The sequence below is a fragment of the Eriocheir sinensis genome, chromosome 59, assembly GCF_024679095.1.
Source record: "Eriocheir sinensis breed Jianghai 21 chromosome 59, ASM2467909v1, whole genome shotgun sequence".
In the NCBI taxonomy this organism is placed as follows: Eukaryota; Metazoa; Arthropoda; class Malacostraca; order Decapoda; family Varunidae; genus Eriocheir; species Eriocheir sinensis.
The window spans coordinates 2,549,475-2,574,474 of NC_066567.1; the positions used below are offsets into that span (position 1 = coordinate 2,549,475).

Below are 25,000 nucleotides of genomic sequence, written 5' to 3' on the forward strand. Positions count from 1 at the left end.
ATAGTAATATATACTTATAATACTAATAAAAAAATAAAGTGATGGATAACGATAACTAATAAAGAAACAAAGGAATCAAGTCTTGCGTAATAAAGAATAAAGATAAAAGAGATGGAATAAAGAAAACAATAACAATAGAAGAAATGGAATAAAGAGAAGAGAATAAATACTGAAGAGAGATGGAGTGAAGAGAATGAAGATGAAAGAGATGGAATGAAGAAAATAAAGATAGAGGAGAGATGGAACAAAGAGAATAGAATCAAGATGGAAGAGAGATGGATTAAAGAAAACACTGAATCATCATTATCTCAGTGAAGCATGTCTCGCTGTCTCGACTCCCCGCTTCGTGACGTCACGCAGAGGTCCGGGAATCAGTTAGGCGGTCAGTCAGTGTTTGTTGAGCTGGTGTGGTGAACGGACGTATGTGTGTGTGGAGCGCGGGTCATCACAAACTAGAGGTGAGTGGTTGCGATGGTGATGAGGAAGGAGATAGAGATGGAGGTTATCGTGATGGTGAAGATGAGTGTGTGGTAGTGATTGTGGTGATGGTGGTGGTGTTGAATGACGTAGTGGTGGTTTTGGTGGTGATGATATTATGGGTGGTTGAAAAGTTAAAGATGGAAATAATTGCGAAGAAAATGAAACTAAAAAAAAAAAAAAAAAAGAAATATAACGATGGAAGTAAAAAAAAAATGTAGTGTCGAGGAAGGTAACAAGCTACCAGCCGTCAGCCAGTCACAACTCGCGGCGGCCACAAGTCGGCCAATCAGCGGCGGGCAAGTTGAGGTTCCAATAATGTTTACTCGGGCGATTTTCGAGCTGGGTCAGGACTCAATTTTGAAGACTTGCTGGATACTCGATGAAGCGAGGGAGGGAAGGATGCGGGCAGGACTCCTTGGGGTGAAAATGATGTGTGTAGGATGTCATGAGAAGCGAAGGATGTGCGCGAAGGATGACAGGCGAAGGATATTAGGTTAGAATGACTTACTCGAAGGATATGTTTAGGATAACATGCGGAGGATATCTGGTTGTAGGATGTCAAACGAAGGATGTGCGTGTGTAAGATGATTGAAGCGAAGGATATGCGTGTGTATGATGACCAAGGCGAAGGATGTGTATCTATAACATGATTAAAAGAAAGGAAATGTTTATGTAGGAGAAGGAGAAGGAGAAGTGTGTTTAGGATGTTTGAATCAGTTATGGGAGTGTTGGGTGTCTTGTAGGATCTGTAGGATAGTTTACGGATGAAGAATATCAGTGAAGGATCTGTGTTGGCCTGAAGATGTCCTGCAATAGTCGTAATAGAGGTGACGGCGTGACGAAGATGGTAATGACGTAATATTCTGAGGTCACAAAGAAAACGAAGAGAATAGTGTTTACTGAAAAGGACAAAGAGAAAATGGGAAGCGAGTCGAGTGAATATAAAAGAGGACATGAAAGAAAATGGGAATAGAATCGAGTAAATACAGTCAAGGAAATGAGAATGATATCGTCGAATGAATACAAAAAGACACAAGGAGGAAAATGGGAATGGAAGAGTAAATTGAATTGACTCGATAGGAAAATGGGAAGCGGATCGAATGAATACAAAAAATGACATGAAAGAAAATGGGACTGGAATAGAGAAAATGCAAACAACTCCAAATGAAAATGGGAAGTGAATCGATTGCATACAAAAAGGACCACAAGTGAGGAAAATGGGAAGCAAATCGAAAGAACACATGAAAGAAAATGGGCTTGAAGTAGAAGTGAACTCAAGGAAGGACTAAAGTAAAGAGGGAGAGAATCCAATGCATACAAAAAGGACCACAAGTGAGGAAAATGGGAAGCGAATCGAAAGAACACATGAAAGAAAATGGGCTTGAAGTAGAAGTGAACTCAAGGAAGGACTAAAGTAAAGAGGGAGAGAATCCAATGCATACAAAAAAAGTCTCGTCTTAAGTCGGTCCATTTGTTGCCTTTTTCAGCGGGGAGTAACGTAGAGGTAAAGCGAATTAAATCTTAGTGTACCATAAAAGAGTATATCCTAAAGGAGTATATTATATTAAATGTTAAACCGGTCAATGTCTTCACAGCGTCTGCCCTTTATATTTCAACTAAAGGAATACGCGACAAATTTATTTACTTCAGAGTTCAGTCAGATATATAATAAAAAAATAAACATAATATATATACATAGAATTTATATATATACATACATACATACATACATTCCTTGAGTGTCTGCCAGCGTTGCATGTTAAAAGTCATTTATTTAACACAAAAAATAAAATGATTAAGAGTAATAATAATAATAATAATAATGATGATAACGACCATTAACTTGTGATCTGGCAAGTTTGTGCCTCTATGTATAGTTTTAGAGAGAGAGAGAGAGAGAGAGAGAGAGTGTGTGTGTGTGTGTGTGTGTGTGTGTGTGTGTGTGTGTGTGTGTGTGTGTGTGTACCTCAGCATTACTCTTTCACTCTGTACTGTAAACAACAACATAAGCAAAAAAGAAAAAAAAAATCTTATACACGAGCAGAACACGAATAAAACGAAAAATAAATCTAATGTAATAGTAATAAAAACACGTGCATAAAAAAAGTAAAATTAATCAAATATAACGATTAAACGAGGTCATTTATATAAGATCAATTTCCACTTCAAAGAAAACGGGAGTCAGGATACAAAGAAAACGTGTCACCCTTACCTAACCTTCAAGTAAGACTCAAAAGAACTGACTCGCGGCTGTTTTTCCCATGCCCAGCCTTTCTTTTTCTCCTCCTTGTCTCCGTATTCAGGCTGGCGAAGTACAAGACAGAGAACAGCATCAAAAGTAAACCGCGGATGCTTGGCGGGTGAAAAACAATAGAAATAAAGTGTGTTAGTGTGTGTGTGTGTGTGTGTGTGTGTGTGTGTGTGTGTGTGTGTGTGTGTGTGTGTGTGTGTGTGTGTACCCCTCCCTACTCCCCCTCCATCAACTACTACTCCCATCCCTTCCTTCCCTTCTTCCCCTTCATCAAGTCTCTTCTCTTCCATCAACTCCCTTTTTCCCCTTCAACTCCCTTCTTCCCCTTCATTAACTGCTATTCCCCCTCCATCAACTTCCTCCCCCCTATCAACTCCTTTCTTCCTTCCTCCCATCCACTCCCTTTCCCTCCATCAACTCCCTTCCTCCCCCCTTCCTCCTCCTCACTCCACTCCCTCGTATGTGCGTTCATGTGTACGGAAAATGGAGTATATAATGTGTACATGTATGTGTATAAGATTCCTTGCCATGTGTCAGGAAAATTTTATTTTTTTATTTTATTATTATTATTATTATTTTCTCGTCCGTAAGTTTTGTTTTCACGGCATTTTTTTTGTATTCGAAAGACTATTATTACATTTAGGGTTTTAGAATCTAAGTGCATTTATTATTATTATTATTATTATTATTATTATTATTATTATTATTATTATTATTATTATTATTATTATTACTACGTTTAATTTAATCTCACATGACAATTTCTCAAGGTTGCTGCTGTGTACGTTTCATTTTCTTCTCCGTATTATCTTGAAGAAAACAAAATGATCAACCGTAGGCGTTTTTTTTATATACTTTTCCTCTGTATTGATTCTCTTCTCTTATCCTCCGCTTCCTCTTTCTCTTTTTCTTCTTCTTATTCACCGTCATCACTATTCTCTTCTTTCAGCTCCTCTCCGTTTCATCTTTTCTTTCATCTTTTTCTACTTTATCTGCACTCCGATTTTCACTTTTCTCTTCTTCCGTTCGTATTTTTCTTTCCATCCTTCTCGTGTTTCTTATTTTCCTTTCTCCCTGTTCCTCTTCTCCTTTTTTACTCTTGATCTCCTTCCCATTTTTTTCTATATTCCTCTTCGTTCTAATTCTGCTTTCTCCCTATTCTACTCCGTTCTTCCTCTTCCTCTCTTTTCCATTTGTATTTCTCTATTCCTCATCGTTGTTCTAATTCTGTTTCCTCCCTACTCCTCTTCTTCCGCCTCTCTTATTACTCTTTCTCTCTTAGTCTTCCTGTTTAGAATCAATCACTTTCTTCTTCCTTATCAGTTTGCCCTCTTTTTCTCTTCCCTAGCTCTTTTCTCCTCTTAGCTGCCCTTCCTTAGCCACTCCTCTTAGTTACTCTTGATATGTGTAGTGTAAGAGGACGGTGCGCATGCGTCACGCGGTGTATATATGTATAAAGAGTATATGTATATTTTGCAATAAAAAGTGTCCTTGTTTGCCGAAAGCTTTGAGTGTTCCGAAGTCACCCTTGAATATGGCTCGATTTTCTTTGTGGTGTTTTTCAGGGGAGACTCAGGAGGATGCTGGGGCGGTCTGGGCTGGTCTTCGTTTTCTTCCATATTCTAGTTTTCCTTTCATCTTCCTTATCCTACATTTCTTCCTCTTTATCTGTGGTTCATCTTTTTCGCCTTTCCTCCTTTTCCTTGTTTTCATTTCTTCATTTTCTTTCTTTTTTTTCTTTTAGCTTCTTTTCCTATCCATTTATTCCTCATCTTTTCCGGTTGTTCTTTTTTGTCTTTCCCTTTTTCCTAGTTTTTTTTTTATTCTCAGCTTCTTTGTTTCTTCGTTTTCTTTCATCTTCTCTTCCTTATCCAACATTTCTTCCTCCTTTCCTCTTGTTCTTTTTCTCCTCTCCTTCTTTTCTTTGTCTCTCTTCTTTATCATCTATAAGTCTTAGTTGTTTTTTCTTCGTTTTCTTGCATTTTATATTCTTTCTTTCATCTTCTATTCCTTATCCATCACTTCTTCCTCCTTTCCTGTTGCTGTTTTTCCCATCTTCTTTTCCTTGTCTTCCTTCTTATCTCTCATCTTCTCTGTCCTCAAATTCTTCTTTCTCTTTCTCGTCTTTTTCTTCTACGTCCTCATTTTCTTGTTCTTGTCTTTTTCATTAATCCTTTTTTCTGGTGTTCCTCTTTTTCCCCTTTCCTTTTTTCGATCTTCTTTCTTCTTATTTTGTTCATTCTTCTTTGTTTTTTTATTCTTCTCTTTCTCGTATTTTCTTGATGTCTTCGTTAATGTCTTCCTTTTTATCTCATGTTCTTCTTTTTCGCCTTTCCTCCCTTTCCTTGTCTTCCATCCTACTTATCTTTTTTTCTTCTTTGTTCTCTATTTCCTCTTCCTCTTTCTCGTCTTTTTCTTCCGCCTCCTCATTTTCGTCTTTCATTGTTAAAAAGTTTGATATATTTTCCTTTATGTCTCTCTGATTTATCTTGTTATTTCTCTCCTTTTCATATTTTCCTTGTCTTTTTCCTTTCTTTTCTCCATACTCTCCTCTGTCCCCTTCGTTTTCCTCCTCCTCCTCCTCCTCCTCTTCTTCCACTTAATTTTCTCCTTCTATTGTGTAGGCGTGTTATATATTTTTCCAAGTGTATTAGAAAGTTATAATTCTCTCTCTCTCTCTCTCTCTCTCTCTCTCTCTCTCTCCCTATCTATCTATCTATCTATCTATCTATCTCTCAGTAGGAAAATTGACACATGAAAATACAAGTCTCCTTAGATGTATTTTTTATTTACGAAAAAAATATATGTAGTCCCTGGAAAGCATGACAACTTAGAGGGGAAAAAAGTGTTGTAGATACAAGATAATGAAATAACATAAGGGGGGAATTAAAACTATGTGATCATGCGTGTCAAAGCGAAAATAAAAATAATAATAAAGAGAAGGAATAGGAGGAGAAAGTGACGGAAAATGATAATAAAGGTTTTCATGTTAAAGATAAAGTAGACGAGAGAAAAAAAATGTAGGAAATGAAGGACGAAAAGATAAAGAAAGGGAAAGGATACAATAGAAGAGAAATAAAATAGAATAATAGAAGATGAAAAGATAAAGAAAAAATATTAAAGTAACGGAATAAGTATACGAAATCAAATAACATGAACAAATTTAATAATAATGATAATAATAACAATAATGATAATAATAATATGTTCTATAAACCTATACTAATGATATTGAGCATTTGAAGGGGAAAAAAAAAAAAACACTTCTTAGCTCATCGAACAAAATTGCCATAAATGAAAATAGAGAGTTTGGTAAATGCATGAAGAGTCTCTTAGTACTAATAAAAACGCTTACAAAACCTTCACGAAACAGTACATGTAAGTGAGCAAAAATGTCTGCTTTCCATCCTTACCTGACACACGGTAATTAATGAGAAATACCTGTTTTACGCACCTGACATACGCAAATAAAAGTGAGGTCACAGAAGGGGAAAAAAATGGAATATTATTTTAAACGTGCGTATGGTATTTTAAATGTGTCTATATTATTGTATACTTCTTAGAATTAATCGTCTTTTATTCTTGACAAGGCTGGGAGATTGACTAATGTATGTTTTTCCTTACATCTTATTAAATGGTCCTTTTTTAACAAAGCTTCACACACACACACACACACACACACACACACACACACACACACACACACACATTATATAACATTTTATAATTAGTCTTACGTATAAATGCAAAATGCAACATAGCTTTGAACATCATAACATTAACTCTGTCTTTAACCCAAATCTTCCTTCTTTAAATTTCATATTATTTACCAACGTTTTCTGCGTTATATTGCTTGCCCTTGATCGTAACTTCGGAAAGGTTGTTAAAAAGCATTCAAAGAGAGGAATGCGTATGACTGGAACATAAAATAATATAATTACTGGGAATATCTTAGTTTTGTCTTAAGGTACTGGAGAAAGGCGTGTCTATAATTTCAAAGAACGACAACGGTCACTCCGCTTTATTTCCTTCGTATATGAAGAGCCGCCGTAACTCACTCTCAGAGCGCATGCGCAGCAGGATAACAAAAAAAAGGGACCTAGACTCTCCTAGAAAAAAAAAATAACTAGGATATTGACTCTACTACAGAAAAAGTATTCAAATTCTCTAATGTCTTGACTTTACTATAAAAAACAACTACGGTTTTGACTTTAGTACTAGAAAACATATTTGTATTAACCAGATACGTGGGGAGAAACACCAAAACTTTGACTCTTCAAGAATAAAAATCACGGCGTCGGTATATCATGATCTAACATTGTCGAGTGAAGCTTTGAATGGTTGCACCGGAGGCAGTGTTGAGTCCGTCTGTCTCGCCGCTGAGGAGGGCAAGTCAAGAGAACATTGGCAGTGATTGTCGTGAGCCTGGAAATCCTTTTGCTGAATAACCAAAGAACAAAGACTGGGAAGAAATACTACACGCTAAAACGAAAATTCGAAACCTAAGAAGAAACTCAATACACGTTAAAAAGATAATGAAGAGAAAAAGAACAATAACACTAGGCACTAAAAAATAACAATAGGAAAACTGAGAAGAAACTCAATACGATAAAAGTAAATGGTAAGGGAGAAAGAACCAAACACTAACAACTAAAACAATATGAAGAACTAACTAAGCAAAACACGCTAAAACGAATCATCTGTGACGAAGGACAACGAGGGTAAACAGTTTGCGGTAACACCATAATCTTCTCCAACTCCCCGTTTTCTTCGCTTCGTAAAGACCTGTCATAGAAAACGAAGACCCTCAAAATCAATAATAATCATGCACGTATCGAAGGACCTTATTTAAAGTCTAAGAAAATAAATGCATCCTACGCTTAAAAGGATGCTGTAGGACTCCAGTTCAAGGACACCGAGTTCTGAAGTTTGCAAGATCTCTCTCTCTCTTCGTTGGGTCCTACGCTTAAAAGGATACTGTAGGATTTTTTCAAGGTCACCGAGTACTTAAGCCTGTAGGATCTCTCCCTTAGTTACGTCCTACTCTTAATAGGACCATAGGACTTCTTCAAGGTCAGGTCAGTTCGTCAGTGCCTAGGATTCTCTCTCTCTCTCTCTCTCTCTCTCTCTCTCTCTCTCTCTCTCTCTCTCTCTCTCTCTCTCTCTCTCACATCGAGGCCTCGCAGAACCTCTCCGTGGTATCGTCTAGGCTCTTCTCAAGGTCACTGTCGGAAAACACCTTCTCCTCGCTGGAGTCTTGGGGGCAGGGCGAGTCGGAGCAGAGGAAGCCACCGCCGTCAGTCCGGGGGCGTGACCTCAACACCCGGCCCCTCCGCTCCTCCCGGTCCGGCTCCTCCATGGTGCTCAGGCGGGTCTTCATCTGTCGGTCCAGCGGCGGCACGGAGTTCCTCGGCAGCAGGAAGGTGGACAGGTTGAACAGGTCGATGAATACCTTGTAGCGGTCCCTGTGTGGGGGAGGAGGAGGAGTGGAGTGAGATGGGTGGAGGAGTCGAGGGGAAGGTTAGGAGAGATGAGAGATGCAAGAGAGATGATGAGGAGAAAGGTGAGGTGAGCAGGGATGATTGGACGAGACCGGGATTTTTAGTTCTTGAGTTGGTTAGGAGCTCGAAAAACTTTGAGTGACCGACGTTACTGAACTGCTGACGTTATTTGGGGACGATCAAATCTCCTCGTAAGCATCCATTTTTCCACTGTGAAGAAGTTGAGTTGCTTGAGTCTTATTTTTATATGGCTGCGCCCTATAAGAGTGGTATCATTTTCGTGGCGAGTCTCGGAATTCTCGCAAATAGTTCGATGGTCTTGTAATTAGAGGACCAGAACTGCACTGCATAGTCCAGATGAGGTCTTACCAACGAGTTGTATATATATAGAGTTAACATTGTTTTGCACTCGTTCCACGCCATGAAACCGAGCATGGTGATGCTGTTTAACAGAGTATGCTTTAGGTCACTCCTGATGATGAATTGTTAAAGTCGGGGCAGACAGGGAACGAAGTGGAAAGGTGAAATCAGAAATTTAACTGGAGTAGGATGGAGTATACTGGCATCTGACAGAGAACCAGGTGATAAGATGGAATAAGAAAGATGCCGGAGGAAGATGGGGTGCACTAACATCAATCACAGGTGGAGGACGTATGAAAAAAAAAAAAAAACATCTTCAGAAAGGTGAAGAACGTTGTGACAGGACTTTGCCATGCAGTAGACCAATATTGACTACTATCCATATCAGACCCCAGGACATACCGTTTTTCGCAAATATCTTTCAAACGAAGACCCGGATCAGCATGGGGCTTTGGCACAGATTGTTTCACACACTCCGCTAATTTTTGACGCTATTGTGCATTGCCAGATGCGGTTAATTATGGCGTTTACTCTTGACTGTGATGGCAAAACCTGCGTGAGCCACTTACACATTCGAACAGGTGAGGCGTGACGCATTTGTGACGTGTATCCACCAACTATAGTCTGTTCGGAGCATGAAGGCGGTTCAAGGTGTGGCAGATTCCAGAATTCCCATGAGTGCAGCGCTGCCAGTTCGACCGCCAATTATCAGCTTAGCACTCTCTCCCGGCCTACCCACCCACAACCCACCTGTTTATCTCTCTCTCCCTCTCGACACCACCACCACCACCACCACTACCAACACCACAACGTGGCAACATGGGAAAAAATCGCTGCCACATGTCATAGAATTTATACAAATCCTTGTTATAATCCTAAACATCGACACTCATTGTACTATGTAGCTTCCTTTACTATATACAGAATATATAAAATATCGCTTTCAAATAGCACATGGATGGGAAATAAGAGAGAGACGCATGTACGAAGGCTGATTTGGCAGCATGGGTAGAGGTAAACGACGATACCAGCTCCACCCTGAACCGCCTTCTTGCTCTGAACAGACTATACCATCCCTCCCTTTCCCTCCATTCTTTACTCCTCCTTCTCCCCCGCACTCTCTCTCTCTCTCTCTCTCTCTCTCTCTCTCTCTCTCTCTCTCTCTCTCTCTCTCTCTCTCTGTACATGAGAAGTGAAGCTATGCACACATATGACTTGTCTATAATGGCGGATATCCCGACGGTATATGCTAAGTATGGTTGGGTGTTTTATGCACACGACTGTTTTATCTGTAACTAAGAAATATATCTGATTCATTACTTACCTATTCAGACTTATCTTTAATTTGTCGATATTCTCTTGGTCAAACACATGGAAGAGTCGCAGTGCAATGACTCCTTTGCACCCACGCGGACATGGTAGTGTGTTGGCCAAAGCTGACGGCGATGAAAAACTCCTTCCTCCACAGGACGTGGGTATCAGCCGTCTATCGGCAGCGTGCCCGATATTTACCATGTTACCTTCTTCACTTCAAATACGGTATAACGGTGAAACAAGCAACAACATCGATTACGATTGCTTGCATAAACTATCCAACCTTACTCAGCACATCATTAATATTTATCTGCCATTAATTCAAGTCATACGTGTGCATGGCTTCACATCTCGTGTACAGCGCAAGTGGAAGAGAGAGAGAGAGAGAGAGAGAGAGAGAGAGAGTGTGAGAGTGTGAGAGTGAGTGTGAGTGTGAGTGTGAGTGAGTGAGTGAGTGAGTGAGTGAGTGAGTGTGTGTGTGTGTGTGTGTGTGTGTGTGTGTGTGTGTGTGTGAGGGAGACGGAGGTGGGTAGAAGGTAGGGATGCGAGTAGGGGAAGCCAGGGGTGGAGGTAGTTGGTGGATACACGTCACAAATACGTCACGCCTCACCTGTTCGAATGTGTAAGTGGCTCACGCAGGCTTTTCCATCACAGTCAAGAGTAAACGCCATAATTAACCGCGTCTGGCATTGCACAATAGCGTCAAAAATTAGCGGAGTGTGTGAAACAATCTGCGCCAAAGCCCCATACTGATCCGAGTCTTCGTTTGAAAGATATTTGCGAAAACGGTATGTCATGGGGTCTGATATGGATAGTGGATAGCAGTAATGACGAAGTGTGTATAAATATAATCTTCCTGCTAAGTAGTGTGTGTGTGTTGGTATGCTTGTGGAATATTGATTAAATAAGGCGAGGTGTGTAAGCAGGCAGTATCTTAGTTAATCAAAAGGTGTGTCTATGAAGGTGAACAGTTACAGGTGAGTATAAGAACCAGGAAAAAGATATAGTTAATTAGTGAAAGTTGTTTGTGTTGGTCGAATAATAGATGAGAGGAGAGGCATTTAGACAGGTGAAATCATACGGTTAACCAAAAGTTGTCTGTAAAGGGGAACTGTTAGATATAAGAAGTATATTAGAAAAGTGGTAAAGTGAAATAGGGAAAGAAATCTGTACTGGTGGAAAGTTAAGCAGGTGGAAGAGGAAGTTAAATTGACAGGTAGAATCTTAAAGGTGTGTTTGTACAGGTGAATCAAGGTGTGTTTGTACAGGTGAATCAAAGTGCGTCTGTACAGGTGAATCAAGGTGAGTCTGTACAGGTGAATCATTACAGTTAAGAAGCATGAATATTGGCAGTGTGATAATGTTAACGATAGATGAATGAACTGGTGAAGTGCTAGTTAATGAAGGTGCGAAGTGTCTATCATCACAGTTAGGAAGTATTAATATTGAGAAAATGATATGGATAAATAGAGAGAGACGAATGCGATGGTGGAGTGCTATCTTATTTACTTGAGACTGATAGATAGATAGACATAGATAGATAGATAGACTTAGACTGATATATAGATACTGCACATGGATTTACAGATAGATAGATATAGATAAATGGATAGATATTGTACATTGATTTACAGTCAGACAGATAGATAGATAGATAAATAGATAGATGGATAGATAGCCAAATAAATAGACAGATAGATACTGTAGATAGATTTATAGACAGACAGATAGATAGATAGATAGATAAATTGATAGATGGATAGATAGCCAAATATATAGACAGATAGATAAATACTGTAGATGGATTTATAGGTAGACAGACAGACAGTTAGACAGATAGTTCGGCGCGCGGTGGCCCCATGGTTCCTACCCAAGGGTGGAGCGCAGGTACTGGTAGCCGGAGGAGCCGCCCGTTCCGATAAGCTGCGACCCGATCATTCGCTGCACCAGCATCACGTGGTTGTCTGGGGAAGGGAAGGAGAGAGAATGTTAATTGAGTATAACGAGTTAGGTCAGTTTTCAGTGTGTGTGGGAGAGAGAGAGAGAGAGAGAGAGAGAGAGAGAGAGAGAGAGAGAGAGAGAGAGAGAGAGAGAGAGAGAGAGAGAGAGAGAGAGAGAGAGAGAGAGAGAGCAAAAAAATCATATACCTACTTAAAAACTGTTTCCCTCTTTAGATATTTACCAAATTCAGAAAAAAACATCAAACAGGAACAAATTACTTAATGGTATTTATTTAGGAAGAGAATATATGAAACCTTTTCGATTTAGTTGATATATAGACAGACAAACGAATAGATAGAGCTGCCTCTCTATCTTTGACAGCACGAGAACAAGCATGATTAAACCAAGGCTTTTTAGCATGGGGAGTAGAGAAAGTACGTGGAATGTATGCCTCCATTCCAGAGACAATCACCTCTGTGATGCGCTGGGCACACACAGAGGGGTCTCTATCCTGGAAGCAGTAATCATTCCACGGGAAATCGGAAAAGTACATCCTCAGGTCGTCCCACCGAGCTAAAGCAAAATGCCAGAAGCATCGCCTCTTCGGTGGGTCCAGAGGGTGTACAGGAGCGATAGGACAGAATACAGAAATAAGGTTGTGATCGGAGGATCCCAACGGGGAGAACAGTTTGACAGAGTAAGCAGAAGGATTAGAGGTAAGGAAGAGGTCTAGTATGTTGGGCCGGTCTCCAAGATTAATAATGTAAATATCTGATCACATAAATAATGTTACTTCAATATTCATCGCCATCGACAAACGGGTCATCCTCCTCATCACTGTTGATGCTGATGCAGACGGCATATAATTTCTATTTATCTGTCATTAATTCAAGTCACACGTGTGCATGGATTCATATCTCGTGTGCGGCGCAATTGGAAGAGAGAGAGAGAGAGAGAGTGGGGGGGAGAGGGAGGGGGGGGGGAGGGAAAGGGAGGTAAACGAGAGAAAGAGGGGAGGAAGGTAGGTTGGTAGGAGGGAGGGAAAGGGATGGGAGTAGGGGAAGCCAAGGGTGGAGGTAGTTGGTGGATACACGGGGGGGTGGAGGGAAAGGGAGGTAAACGAGAGAAAGAGGGGAGGAAGGTAGGAAGGTAGGAGGGAGGGAAAGGGATGGGAGTAGGGGAAGCCAGGGGTGGAGGTAGGTGGTGGATACACGTCACAAATATGTCACGCCTCACTTGTTCGAATGTGTAAGTGGCTCACGCAGGCTTTTCCATCACAGTCAAGAGTAAACGCCATAATTAACCGCATCTGGCAATGCAAAATAGCGTCAAAAATTGGCGGAGTGTGTGAATCAATCTGCGCCAAAGCAACATGCTGACCCGAGTCTTCGTTTGAAAGATATTTGCGAAAAACTGTATGTCATGGGGCCTGATAAGGATAGTAGTGGCGGTCTAATGGCCGCATGGCTGGCGCCTCCTCCTCGTCCTATTGGCTGCTGTCTGCGTCTGGGCTGAGTTCGGACCGCCACCGCTCTCAACGATTGGAGGAGATTAGACCATCGCCGTGCTGTCGTTGCCGATGCCTACTGACCGGACGGCGTCGATCGTGCGACCGGTGGTCTACTGGACGGCAACCGTCATACGACCTTATACGACCGGTCGTTACGGGAGATCGCCGTCCTCAATGCGACCGGCCGCCGATGATCGGCGACCGATCGGGGACCGGCCCTTGCCTATCGGTCACCGGTCGGTACATGATGGGCGTCTTGACGTGGCTCCAAGTGTGAGGTCAAGGTGTGAATCTTACCATGGTCGCCGTCTGGCCACCCACTGGACTTACACTGGACGACCGCCGGTAGCCGTTCGGCAGCACGACTGCTCGGCCACCAGCGTAGTCGGGAAGCGGTGGGTGTGAAACGCAGCATTTTGGGGTCGCTGGTGGTCGTTATCAGGTCGTATGGTCAGTGTGACTGTAGCCTAAAACAAACAAAAACTCCACAATCACACCCAACAGTGAAAGAGAGGTAAAAGCCCCCCAACACCTCCCAATACTTACACCTCCACTTGGTAATGAGGGAGTCCACGTCCATGAGCAGGTTGAGGAGCTGGTGGGGCTGGTTGAAGCGGGGAGACTCGCGGTAGAAGGAGATCATGAGCGCGCCCTGGAGAGCCCGGTGGGAGAGGCGCCGCTCCCCCCTCGCGACCAGGGCGTTGTGAATCTTCTCGTCAAAGATGCTGTCGAAGAGTTCCCTCCGCCGCTTGTACTGGGCCGTCAGGTGGTTACGGATGTGCTCCTCCTTCTCGTTCTGGAGGAGAAAGGAGGGGGGGTGAGTGGTGGTCGTAGTGGTGGTTGTTAGTGGCGTATGGTGGTAGAGGTGGTGGTAGTTAGTAGTGGGGAATGGTTGTGGTGGTAGTAGTATTGGTTATTATTGGTGGTGGTGATATACTGAGGAGGATAAAAAGAAGGAAGAAAACTCAATAAATGAAAGGGTTTTTTGATGATCTTGGTGGTGGTAATGGTTGTTGTTGGTGGTGGTGGTGATGGCGGTGGTGACAGTCTGAGAGCGATAAAAAAATATTAAAAAAACAAACAGGAAAAGCTTTGTTGGTAGACGATGAAATAAAAAGGTGGTTTCGTGATGATTGTGGATATGAAGACAACCGATTACCTCAGAGCACTGGTTAGAGTCTGATGTTGATGGAGGAGGAGGAGGAGGAGGAGGAGGTTAAGGAGAAGAATGACAAGTGAGGAGGACAAGGACGAAGAGAAAGAGGTAATGAAAAGAATAGGAGAAAGAGGAGGAAAGCAAATAAATTAAAGAAGAAGAAGAAAAAGAAAAAGAAAAAGAAAAAGAAGAAGGAAGAAGAAGAAGAAGAAGGAAAACGAAGAAGGAAAAAGAAGAAGAATTTTGGGTTATTGGCAAGGATGTTCTCACCGTATGATTAACTGTCACGGTGTCTGAACGATGCTAAAAGGAATGCTGCAGAGTGTTGACGGGTTTTCCGATTGATTTGGTGATGATATTTATTTACGGTTACTCTTCCTATTACTCTTCCTCCTCCGCTTAATTATTTGCCTGCTCCTCATTCCCTTTTATCATCCTTCTTCTCTTCTTATTCCTTCTCTTCTTATTCTTCTCTTCTTATTCTTCTCTTCTTATTCTTCTCTTATTCTGCAGAGCGCTGACGTGTTTGCCTATTGCTTGGTGTGATTTATTGGTACATTGGGCCGACCATCAGGATCCACCGGGAAGAAGCCTACCGGTGCAATAGGCCACGACGTAATAAAAAATAAAAAATAAACGCTATTAGGTACTCTTCCTCCTCCTAATCATTAGCCTGCTCCTATCTCATTCATCCTTTGTCTCTTTTCATTCTTTCCTCTGATTTCTGATTTATATTATTTCCTCTCTAATTGTTTTCTTTCACATCGCCTGTCTCTGTTACTACCCTCTACTACAATATCATCTCCTCCTCCTCCTCCTCCTCCGCCTCCTCTATATAACCATCTCTTCAATATTTTTTTTTTCATATCGCTACTAAACCTTCTCCTCCTCCTCGATTCCAGCCCCGAAGAAAATTTTTCAAGGCCCTGAAGAACATAAGCTTGCATTGACCGAAATTGATATCAGCGAAGTGCGTGCGTACCTGCAGAAAACAGATCCAAAGAAATCTAACTTTAAATATCTCCTCGCGTGTTGAGAGAATGTAGTCAACAGCGAGAATTACCCATAACATTAATATTCAACAAGTCATTAGCACAGGCCAGTGTGCCTCTCGAGTGGAAAAAGGCCAATATTACCCCGATCTTTAAAAAAGGAGATAAAAAACAAGCCAGTAATTATCGTCCCATCAGCCTTACGTCTGTCCTAATTAAACTATTCGAAAAAATGATCAGGGATAAAATGATCAAGTTTTGCTAGAAAGGATACAGCGACGAGCAACCAAACAAATTCCAGCGCTCCGAAACTTGCCATATGACGAGCGTTTAAAGCGTTTAGATATGTTTTCCCTAAAAAAGCGAAGGATAAGAGGGGACTTAATTGAAGTGTTCAAAATCCTTAATGGATTCGACAACATTAACCCAGATAGTCTATTTCAGAGAGACACCAACACAATAACACGCAGCAACGGTATGAAGTTAAAGGGAAACCGATGTAACACATTGGTGCGCAGAAGTTTTTTCAATAACAGAGTCGTCGATCACTGGAATAGACTTCCACCGTCAGTAGTTAGCACACAGAGTATCAATAGCTTCAAGTCTTCATTGAATAAGTACTTCAGGGATATAAGATTATACTGACCCTTCTTCGCATGTTTTCAGACAGATTGCAGCAAGACCTCAACCTAAATCCATATAATTCTCCCCCACAACCTAGATTGCAAGTAGCGTAAGTTAACAGTAGAGTAAAGCAACAGTTAATGTCCGCATGACAGGTGGAGTTAGGTGTGGGTGCAGTAAGGTGACAGGTTACTGGTGCCGTGCCTAGTACCGCCGGTAAAACGAGGATCAAGCCTCCACCTGTGCCCCTGAAATTACACCTCACCCATCGTGAGTATTAGGGGGGATTCTGGGGCTGCCCTGTGTAGGCCACTCGGCCTCTTCCAGTCTCCTTGTGTTTCTATGTTCTTATGTTCTTATGTAATGAAGTCATTTTCCCCCACAGCTTAGGTTACCTGTAGTGTAAGTTAAGGGTAGGAATTTCCTCTTATTTCTCTCTTTACTGTAAAATTTCCATGTCCCTTTCTTCCTTAAAGGTACATGGTGTTCTCTTCTAACTATTTCCTGCCGCCACGTTGCCGGAGGGAGAGGTGGGTGGGGAGGAGCCTTCATCTATTCTGTCCTGTCCTACCACACGTAGATTACTAGTAGTAGCGGTAGTAAACAGATACCCTCGTCATAGACCGATAGGTCTTCTGGTGTCTGTTCTTCCTATGTATTCCTATGTATTCCTCCTCCTCCTCCTCGTCATACTACTACTACTACTACTACTACTACTACTACTACTACTACTTCTAACCATCTCCTCCTCCTCCTCCTTCCACTACTATTACTGCTTCTACCGTTCTCCTTTTACTACTAATACAATTACTACTGCTTCTACTATCCTCCTTCTCCTCCTCCTCCTTCTCCTCCTCCTCCTCCTCCTCTTCCTACCCCTTCCTTACCTCCACCTCCCGTTTTTTCTCCTCCTCCTACCCCTTCCTTACCTCCACCTCCCACCTCCCGTTTCTTCTCCTCCTCCTCCTCCTCCTACCCCTTCCTTACCTCCACCTCCCTTTTCTTCTCCTCCTCCTCCTCCTCCTCCTCCTCCTCCTCCTCCTCCTCCTCCTCCTCCCCCTTCCTTACCTCCACCTCCCGTTTCTTCTCCTCCTGGGTCGTGTCCACCGCAATCTTGTATTTCTGCCAAAAGTGAAAGCCTTCCTCCTCCAGGCCCGGTGTCCGCTCCAGCCAGCGCGTCAGGAGCTGCTGAAGGGACGGCTCCTCCTCGGACTTCTTGATGGCCTTCAGGATCTCCGGCTCGTCCCCAAACACCTTCTTGTACGTCTCCTGGTTGTACTTCACGCGCTGTTCCTGAGGGTGGAAGGGGGGAGGTTAGTGGTGGGTTGTTGTTGTTGTTGTTGTTGTTGATGATGGTGGTGGTGGTGGTGGTGGGTGTGGTGAGGAGGGAAAGTTACGGCGAGGAAGAGAAGAGGAGGTGGGGAGGAGGAGGAGGAGGAGATGGGAGGAAGGTGAAAGAGTTGAAGAGGAGGTTGGGAGGAACACAAAGAAGAATCTTTTACCACTTATCTTCAAATTGTGATTTCTTCTTGTTCTATTTGATCGGTCAATTGTAAAGTAATCTTCCGCATTAATATCACTGAATCCTTTAAATATTTTAAACACTTCTATTAGATCGCCTCGCATTCTTCGTTTTGATAAGCTGAATAAATTTACTTCTTTAAGCCTTTGTTCATATGATAAATTTCTCAACCTAGGAATCATTTTTGTTACTCTTCGTTGAACCCGTTCCAACTTTTCTGTCTTTTCTGTAATAGGGAGACCAAAACTGTACACAGTACTCTAGACGGGGTCGAACCAACGAATTATACAGTTTTAATTTTACTTTTTCCGATGAAGCCAACCAATTTGTTTGCGGTTTTAACTACCTCTGAACAATGCTGACCGGGCTTTAAATCGCTTGATATAGTGATTCCAAGATCCTTTTCTTTACTTACTGCAGAAAGTTGTTGGCCATTCATTACGTACTGAGCGCGATTGCTATTTTTTCCGATGTGCAACACTTTACATTTGTCAACGTTAAATTTCATTTGCCATTGATTGGCCCAACGTGCAAGTCGATCTAGATCTGATTGTAAAGCTTCTTCGTCGAGTGTCGCAGTTACTTTACTAGCAATTTTTGTGCCATCAGCAAATTATGATACTTTGCAAGTAAGCCCATCATCGATATCATTAACATAAATTAAGAAGAGCATGGGGCCAAGCACCGATCTTTGAGGTACACCGCTTCTGACATCGAGCCAGTTAGATGTAACACCGTTTAGAACTACTCTCTGTTTCCGCTCAGAGAGCCAGTCCACAAGCCAATTGTGAATGTTACCCGAGATACCGTGCGCCAATAGGAGGAGGAGGAGGAGGAGAAGATGGGAGGAAGGTGAAAGAGTTGAAGAGGAGGAGGAGGAGGAGGAGATGAAGGAGGAGGAGGAGGAGGAGGAGGAGGAGGAGGAGATGAGAGGAGGAAGGTGAAAGAGTTGAAGAGGAGGAGGAGGAGGAGATGAAGGAGGAGGAGGAGGAGGAGGAGGAGGAGATGGGAGGAGGAAGGTGAAAGAGTTGAAGAGGAGGTTGGGAGGAGGAGATCAAGGAGGAGGTGGAGGAGGAGGAGATGGGAGGAGGAAGGTGAAAGAGTTGAAGAGGAGGTTGGGAGGAGGAGATCAAGGAGGAGGTGGAGGAGGAGATGGGAGGAGGAAGGTGAAAGAGTTGAAGAGGAGGTTGGGAGGAGGAGATCAAGGAGGAGGTGGAGGAGGAGGAGATGGGAGGAGGAAGGTGAAAGAGTTGAAGAGGAGGTTGGGAGGAGGAGATCAAGGAGGAGGAGGAGATGGGAGGAGGAAGGTGAAAGAGTTGAAGAGGAGGTTGGGAGGAGGAGATCAAGGAGGAGGAGGAGATGGGAGGAGGAAGGTGAAAGAGTTGAAGAGGAGGTTGGGAGGAGGAGATCAAGGAGGAGGAGGAGGAGGAGATAAGGAAATAAGGAAATAAGGAGGAGGGGGTGAGGAGAGGGAGAAGAAAATGGAGGAGGAAGAGACGAGGAGGAGGAGAATGTGGGAAAGAGAAGAAGATGGGACGGAAGAGAGGAAGAAGATAACGAAGAAGATGAGACAGAGAGAAGGAATGAGAGAGTAGGAGATGAAGAAAAGGAGATGAAGAGTAGACGAGGCGGTGGTGGTGGTGGTGGTGGTGATGATGGTGATGACATAGATGGAATACAGGTGTTAGATTGTTAATTAAAGGTGTTAAGTTACGGTGGTGTGTGTGTGTGTGTGTGTGTGTGTGTGTGTGTGTGTGTGTGTGTGTGTGTGTGTGTGTGTGTGTGTGTGTGTTACGTATTAAATATTCAGTTGGGGAGTATAATGATCAGACTCTCACTCTCTCACTCTCTCTCTCTCTCTCTCTCTCTCTCTCTCTCTCTCTCTCTCTCTGACCCCCCCCCCTCCCCCCCCAAGCGTAAGCAGAAGCCATGAAGTACCTTTCTTAACACCTTCCCTTCCCTCCTCCTCCCCTTCCCTCCCTTCCCTTCGCCCCTTCCTTCCCTCTATTTCTACTTCCCTAACAAGAATTATTTAACCTTGTCATCCCTTACGCCTTCCTCCTCCTCCCCTCCCTTCCCCCTCTCCCTCTCCCTTCTACCTTCTCTTCCCCACCTTCCACCACTTACCTGGCCGGCCCTCCTCAGGTGTGCCTCATCAAGGTCACCTGTACATCTGCCTCTCGACTCAACTGAGCTGCCTAAGCCTCTCGGAAGGTCACTTTTGCGGCATAGAATCTCCTCTGCCCTTGAACGGGAGGCTGCTCTGTGTGTGTGTGTGTGTGTGTGTGTGTGTGTGTGTGTGTGTGTGTGTGTGTGTGTCAGTCCGTCTGTCTCTCTCTCCCATTCTCTTTCCTCCCTTTCCCTCCTCTTCCCTTCTTTTTCTTCATTCCCATCTCCTCCACATCTTCCCTTCTCTCTCTCTCTTCCCTCACACCCACAACCCTCCCTCTCCCTCGCCCTTCCTCCCTCTCCTTCCCTCTCCCTCTCCTCTCCCCTTCTCTGCTCCCTACCTTATCTTATCCCCCCCTCTATCTCTCCCCCTCCCTTCCTCTCCCTCCCTTTCACCTGTCCCTCTCCCTCTCCCTTCTCCCTTTTTTTACCTCCCTCTCCCTTTCCCATAGCTTTCTCTCCCTTTCCCGTTCCTTCCTTTCGCTCAACCCTCTCTAACCCTCTTACCTCCTTCTCTCCCTCCCTACCCCCACCCCTTCCTCCTCCCCTTCTCTCCTCCCCGCGCCACACTCACATTCTTGAGGCCCAGCTTGTTCTCGAGGAGCCTGAACTGGAAGCTCTGGAAGCCCGAGGCGGGGGAGAGGTAGTCCCTGAACTCCATGAAGTCCAGAGGCGTCATGGTCTCCAGGATGAGGAACTGGTCCACGCAGAGCTGGGAAGGAAGGGGATGAGGAGGAGGTGATGGGGAGGAGAGGAACGAGATAGGGAAGAGGGACTAGAGGGTGGGAGATGAGTTGGAGTGAATAATAGGAGGGGGGGAGGAGATGAGGAGAAGAAGATCGGAGACAAGCTACACTAACTATCTAATCAAAGGTGGAAGATGAAGGACAGCAAAGGCGAAGGCTCCTCCCCACCCCCTCATCCCTCCACCCAAAGCTGGCAGGAAAGGAAAAAGAACCATGCAGCATGGAAAAACTGCATGGAAATTATGTAGGAAAGAGGAAAGAACTACCATTACTGCTACCACTAACCGGGCGATAAAAGCGGACAAGGACACCAGTATTCCAAAGAACTTAACGTTATTACGACAATGAGTAATATCTTAGTTGCTGGTTGAATTCAAAACACTTGTCTAATCTATTCTTGAAGGCCGTAACTGTTGTACTACCAGCGACATCACAGGGTAGAGAGTTCCAAACATTAACAACTCGATTGAAGAAGAAGTGTTTAGCTTCGTGCGACGAGAATCTTTTTTTTAGAGAGAGAGAGAGAGAGAGAGAGAGAGAGAGAGAGAGAGAGAGAGAGAGAGAGAGAGAGAGAGTGAGTCTTGTCAACAACTTTGAAGTGACTGAAAAGGGAGACTTGAGTTCATTTATGTGGCTTCTCCTCCTCCTCCTCCTCCTCCTCGTACTGCTGCTACTTCTAATACTACTACAAAACAACTACACACACACACACACACACACACACACACAATTAATCACCCCTTTCCTTTCCTCGCTTTCCTTCCTCCCTTTCTTTCCTTTCCATAATCAACCCTTTCCTCTCCTTCCTTCTCTTTCCCTTTCCTTTCCACCTTCTTCCCTCCCCATTCCCTTCTTCCCTCTCCTTCTTTGTCTTTCCCTTTCCTTCCTCCCTTCCCTTCCCTTCCCTTCCCATCCCCTCCGACCTCCTCTTTAAAATTCCTTTCCTTTTTACTTTCTTCCCTCTCCATTCCCTTTTTTTTTTTTTTTAAACATATTTCTACAAAAAAGGAGGCTTAAAATTACACTGGCGATGGTCAGCAGCACGGCCGTAGCGCGCCTCGGTTGTGTGGCCGGGGCGGAAGAAATATCCACACCGGCGTCTTTTCCCTCCTCTGATCTCCCTCGGTGACCAGGCGTCCTGTGAGTGAGTCAGGTGGGGTGATGGGGGTCGCGTGCTCGGTGAGGTGCGGTGTCGTCCTGCCTGCTGCTGGGTCCGTTTCTTAAACCACCTCTTTTTGTTGTTGTTACCACTGTTGTTGTTATTGTTATTGTTGTTATTGTTGTTGTTTGTGGTGGTGGTGTTTATAGTGTTGTTACTGCTGTTGCCGCCGCTGCCGCTGTTTCTGTTTCTGCTGCTTCCGTTGGTGTTGGTGTTGTTATTGTTGCTATTACTGTTGTTGTTGTTGTTGTTGTTGTTGTTGTTGCTGTTGCTGCCACTAATGCGGTCTCTGCTGCTGCTGATGTCACTGCTGCTTCTGTTGTTGTTGTTGTTGGTGGTGGTGGTGGTGGTGGTGTTGTTGCTGGTGTTGGTGGTGGAGGGGCTGCTTCCAGTGTCACTCTCCGTGTTGGTGGGCCGGGAGGGGGGATCTGGGGTGTTGTTGGTGTTTCCTGGAGGTGTGGCAGTAGCGCTGGCGTCTGCTGTCTGTTTAATAACGCTTCGTCCCACGTCTCTTGTATTAAGGAGGGACGCGCGGTGGTTGCAATGGAGCGGCAGGAGATCTTCGTCTCTGCTTCCCGGGCGTCTTTGAGGGTCCCGATGAGCTCGAGAATTTCCAATATTTGAGGCTCTTTATTCATTATCCAATCTCTCTGTAGCCTGAGGGACTGGATCATGTTGTTGCCTGTCGTGACCTGTCTCTGTAGACTGATGACAGCAGAGACAAGGTCCTCTTACGTCGTGTTTATCAAGTGTTCCCACTCTTCACTGTCACTTCCGTTGGCGGCGGCAGGAGGGGGTGTCAGGGAGATAGAGGACCGGGTCGTCAATGCTGTTTGCCCTCCGTAGTTCGTGAGTGTCAGCACACGTGTATGTGGCTCGGTCACTCAGGCAAGCTGTGTGGCAGACGTTTGGGCAGTCGTTCCTGCCTTCACAGCTTACCTAGGGGGCTGTGGGCGTTGCCGCCTTCCTACACACGGCACACCATCGCCTAGGCCCTCTCCTTCTTTGTCTTTCCCTTTCCTTCCTCCCTCCTCCCTTCCCTTCCCTTCCCATCCCATCCCCTCCGACCTCCTCTTTAAATTCGTTTCCTTTTTACCTTCTTCCCTCTCCCTTCCCTTCTCTCTTCCACTTCTTTCTTTTCCCTTCATATTTTCTGCCCTCATCACCATTCTCTTCCTCTCCCATCCTTCTTTCTTCCTTCTCTTTTCTGCCGTCCTCCTCCTCCTCCTCCTCCTCCTCCTACTCTTTTGCCCTTGACCCCTGCTGACCTTGAGGATGAGGGTGACCCGCTGCATGCACTTGATGATCTGCAGCATCTTGTGTTCGTTGACCTCCTCCTCGCTGAAGATGGCGCGCACATAGTCGATCTCGAAAATGATCTGTTTGAACCATAACTCGTAGGCTGGGGGAGAGAGAGATAGGCATATATAGACAGATAGATAGACAGTTAATTAATTAGTCAGTCAGTCAGTCAGATATAGAGATACACATACATAAACAGATAGATAGATAGACAGATAGATAGATAGACAGATAGATAGATAGATAGATAGATAGAAAGATAGAGATAGTGAGGGAGGGAGAGAAAGAATAGGGTTATATTAGGGTGATTAGGGAGAAAGGGAGGGAAATAATAGGGTGACAAGAGTGAGTTTGAGATGTTGAGAGAGAGAGAGAGAGAGAGAGAGAGAGAGAGAGAATATATATATATATATATATATATATATCTATATATATATATATATATATATATCTATTGATTAAGAAACAATCAAATAATAAGGTTTCTTTTATTCACTATGATGGCTTCCAGTCATAAGTATGTGACTAAATAAAGATGCTTTGATGGTGGTTTCTGTGGCTCTCAGAAAAAAAAACACACCCTTGAATAAATCACAGATGATTAAGATGAGTCATCTGTGATTTTGATCAGAGACCGAGTTTGTGCTCGAGCTGCCACACACCAATACATCAAAATTCCGGACGCCTCTACGAACGCTCGACTATAGCCTAATATTTCATCTTCCATTGATCATTTTGACCTGGGAAAACGAGGGTGTATGAGAGAGAACAGTATTCTTATTTCCCCGCCTTCTGTTGTATCAGCTGAAAATAAAATAGGACCAAGAATTGAGCCCTGCGGAACACCATAACCGACTTTCACTTCCTCAGAAATTGTTTTATTAATGCGGACAGATTGAGTTCTATTTCTAGTGTAACTTGATAACCAAAAACTATCAACATTGAGTTCAACACCGGGCTGCGTGTTTATCATTACTATCACCACTTTTAAAGAGTGGGACTACAAGGGCATGTTTCCAAGAAGTAGGGAAAACACCAGTGACAATGGAGGTGTTGATGATGCAAGTTAGATAAAAGGCAATGAAATATAAGGAATCCTTAATGAACGAACTTTATTTTTAGAGTAATAGTGTTCAGTACAGGTGGGTTGGTGAAAAAAAATGCATCCCATCTAAAATAACATTTCCGTCATTAAAATAAGGGACACATTTTTTCTCCCAACGTTTTTTTTAACATTTGCAAATTGTATATTGAAATCGTTTGCTTTATTAGTTGCATTATTCTTAATTACACATCAATCTCTCTTCTTCCAGGCCTTAGCTAGCCCGTCTAATTTCTTTCTTTTTTTTATTATTTATATAAAGCTCAGCTTTTTAGCAATTAGAGTTTTTTTTGACTTTTCTCTTCTCTCGTTTATACTGTCCCTGTAGAGCAACATTTATTCGATGGCTTTTTTTTGGATACTCATCATCCGTGCAAAATGGTCGTTTATATCTCCTTAGTAACATAAAGACACAAGCATCCTGACACTCGATAAAACTAGAGAGAGAGAGAGAGAGAGAGAGAGAGAGTGAGTACATGCTCAGTACAAATTATCAATATTCATCCCTCCCCCCTCCCTTCAATCTTTCCTCCCCTCCCTTTCCTCCCATTCACCCTCCCCTTCCCTCCTATAAATCCCCTCCATTGGCCTTCGCCCCCTCCACCTCCTCCATCTCCTCCTCTTCCCCTACCCCCTCCTCCTTCCCTCTCCTCTCCATTTCATTCCCTACTCCCTCCACACACACACACACACACACACACACACACACACACACACTGTCCAAACCTACCTCCTTACCTACCTCCTCTTATCCCACCTACCTCCCCTCACCTTACCTTACCTTACCTATGTCCATGTCTACCTACACTTAACCTCCGCTCATCTCACCCTTACCTTGCTTGCCTTCCCCACTTCCCATATTCGTACTTAT

General features: G+C 43.5%; 2 protein-coding genes across 4 annotated transcripts in view; one reads left to right on the forward strand and one right to left on the reverse strand.

Annotated features, from left to right (window-relative positions):
- LOC126985364 (platelet glycoprotein V-like) overlaps positions 1-4,227 on the forward strand; it is a 172,449-nt gene extending 168,222 nt beyond the window's left edge. For all 3 annotated transcript variants that reach the window (XM_050840143.1, XM_050840140.1, XM_050840141.1), the window contains one exon: positions 1-4,227. This exon is cut by the window's left edge and continues 3,723 nt beyond it. The gene's annotated coding sequence lies outside the window, so the exon portion shown is untranslated.
- Positions 4,228-5,492: 1,265 nt separating this feature from the next.
- Positions 5,493-25,000, reverse strand: part of LOC126985365 (tryptophan 2,3-dioxygenase-like) — a 32,533-nt gene continuing 13,025 nt past the window's right edge. Inside the window, exons 3-8 of the mRNA XM_050840144.1 lie at positions 22,994-23,127; positions 20,395-20,532; positions 17,198-17,422; positions 13,904-14,153; positions 11,777-11,870; positions 5,493-8,196 (exon numbers count right to left, since the gene is read on the reverse strand). Of these exons, the coding sequence (XP_050696101.1) occupies positions 7,899-8,196; positions 11,777-11,870; positions 13,904-14,153; positions 17,198-17,422; positions 20,395-20,532; positions 22,994-23,127 (1,139 nt within the window). The 3' untranslated portion in view covers positions 5,493-7,898. The remainder of the gene's footprint in view (positions 8,197-11,776; positions 11,871-13,903; positions 14,154-17,197; positions 17,423-20,394; positions 20,533-22,993; positions 23,128-25,000) is intronic.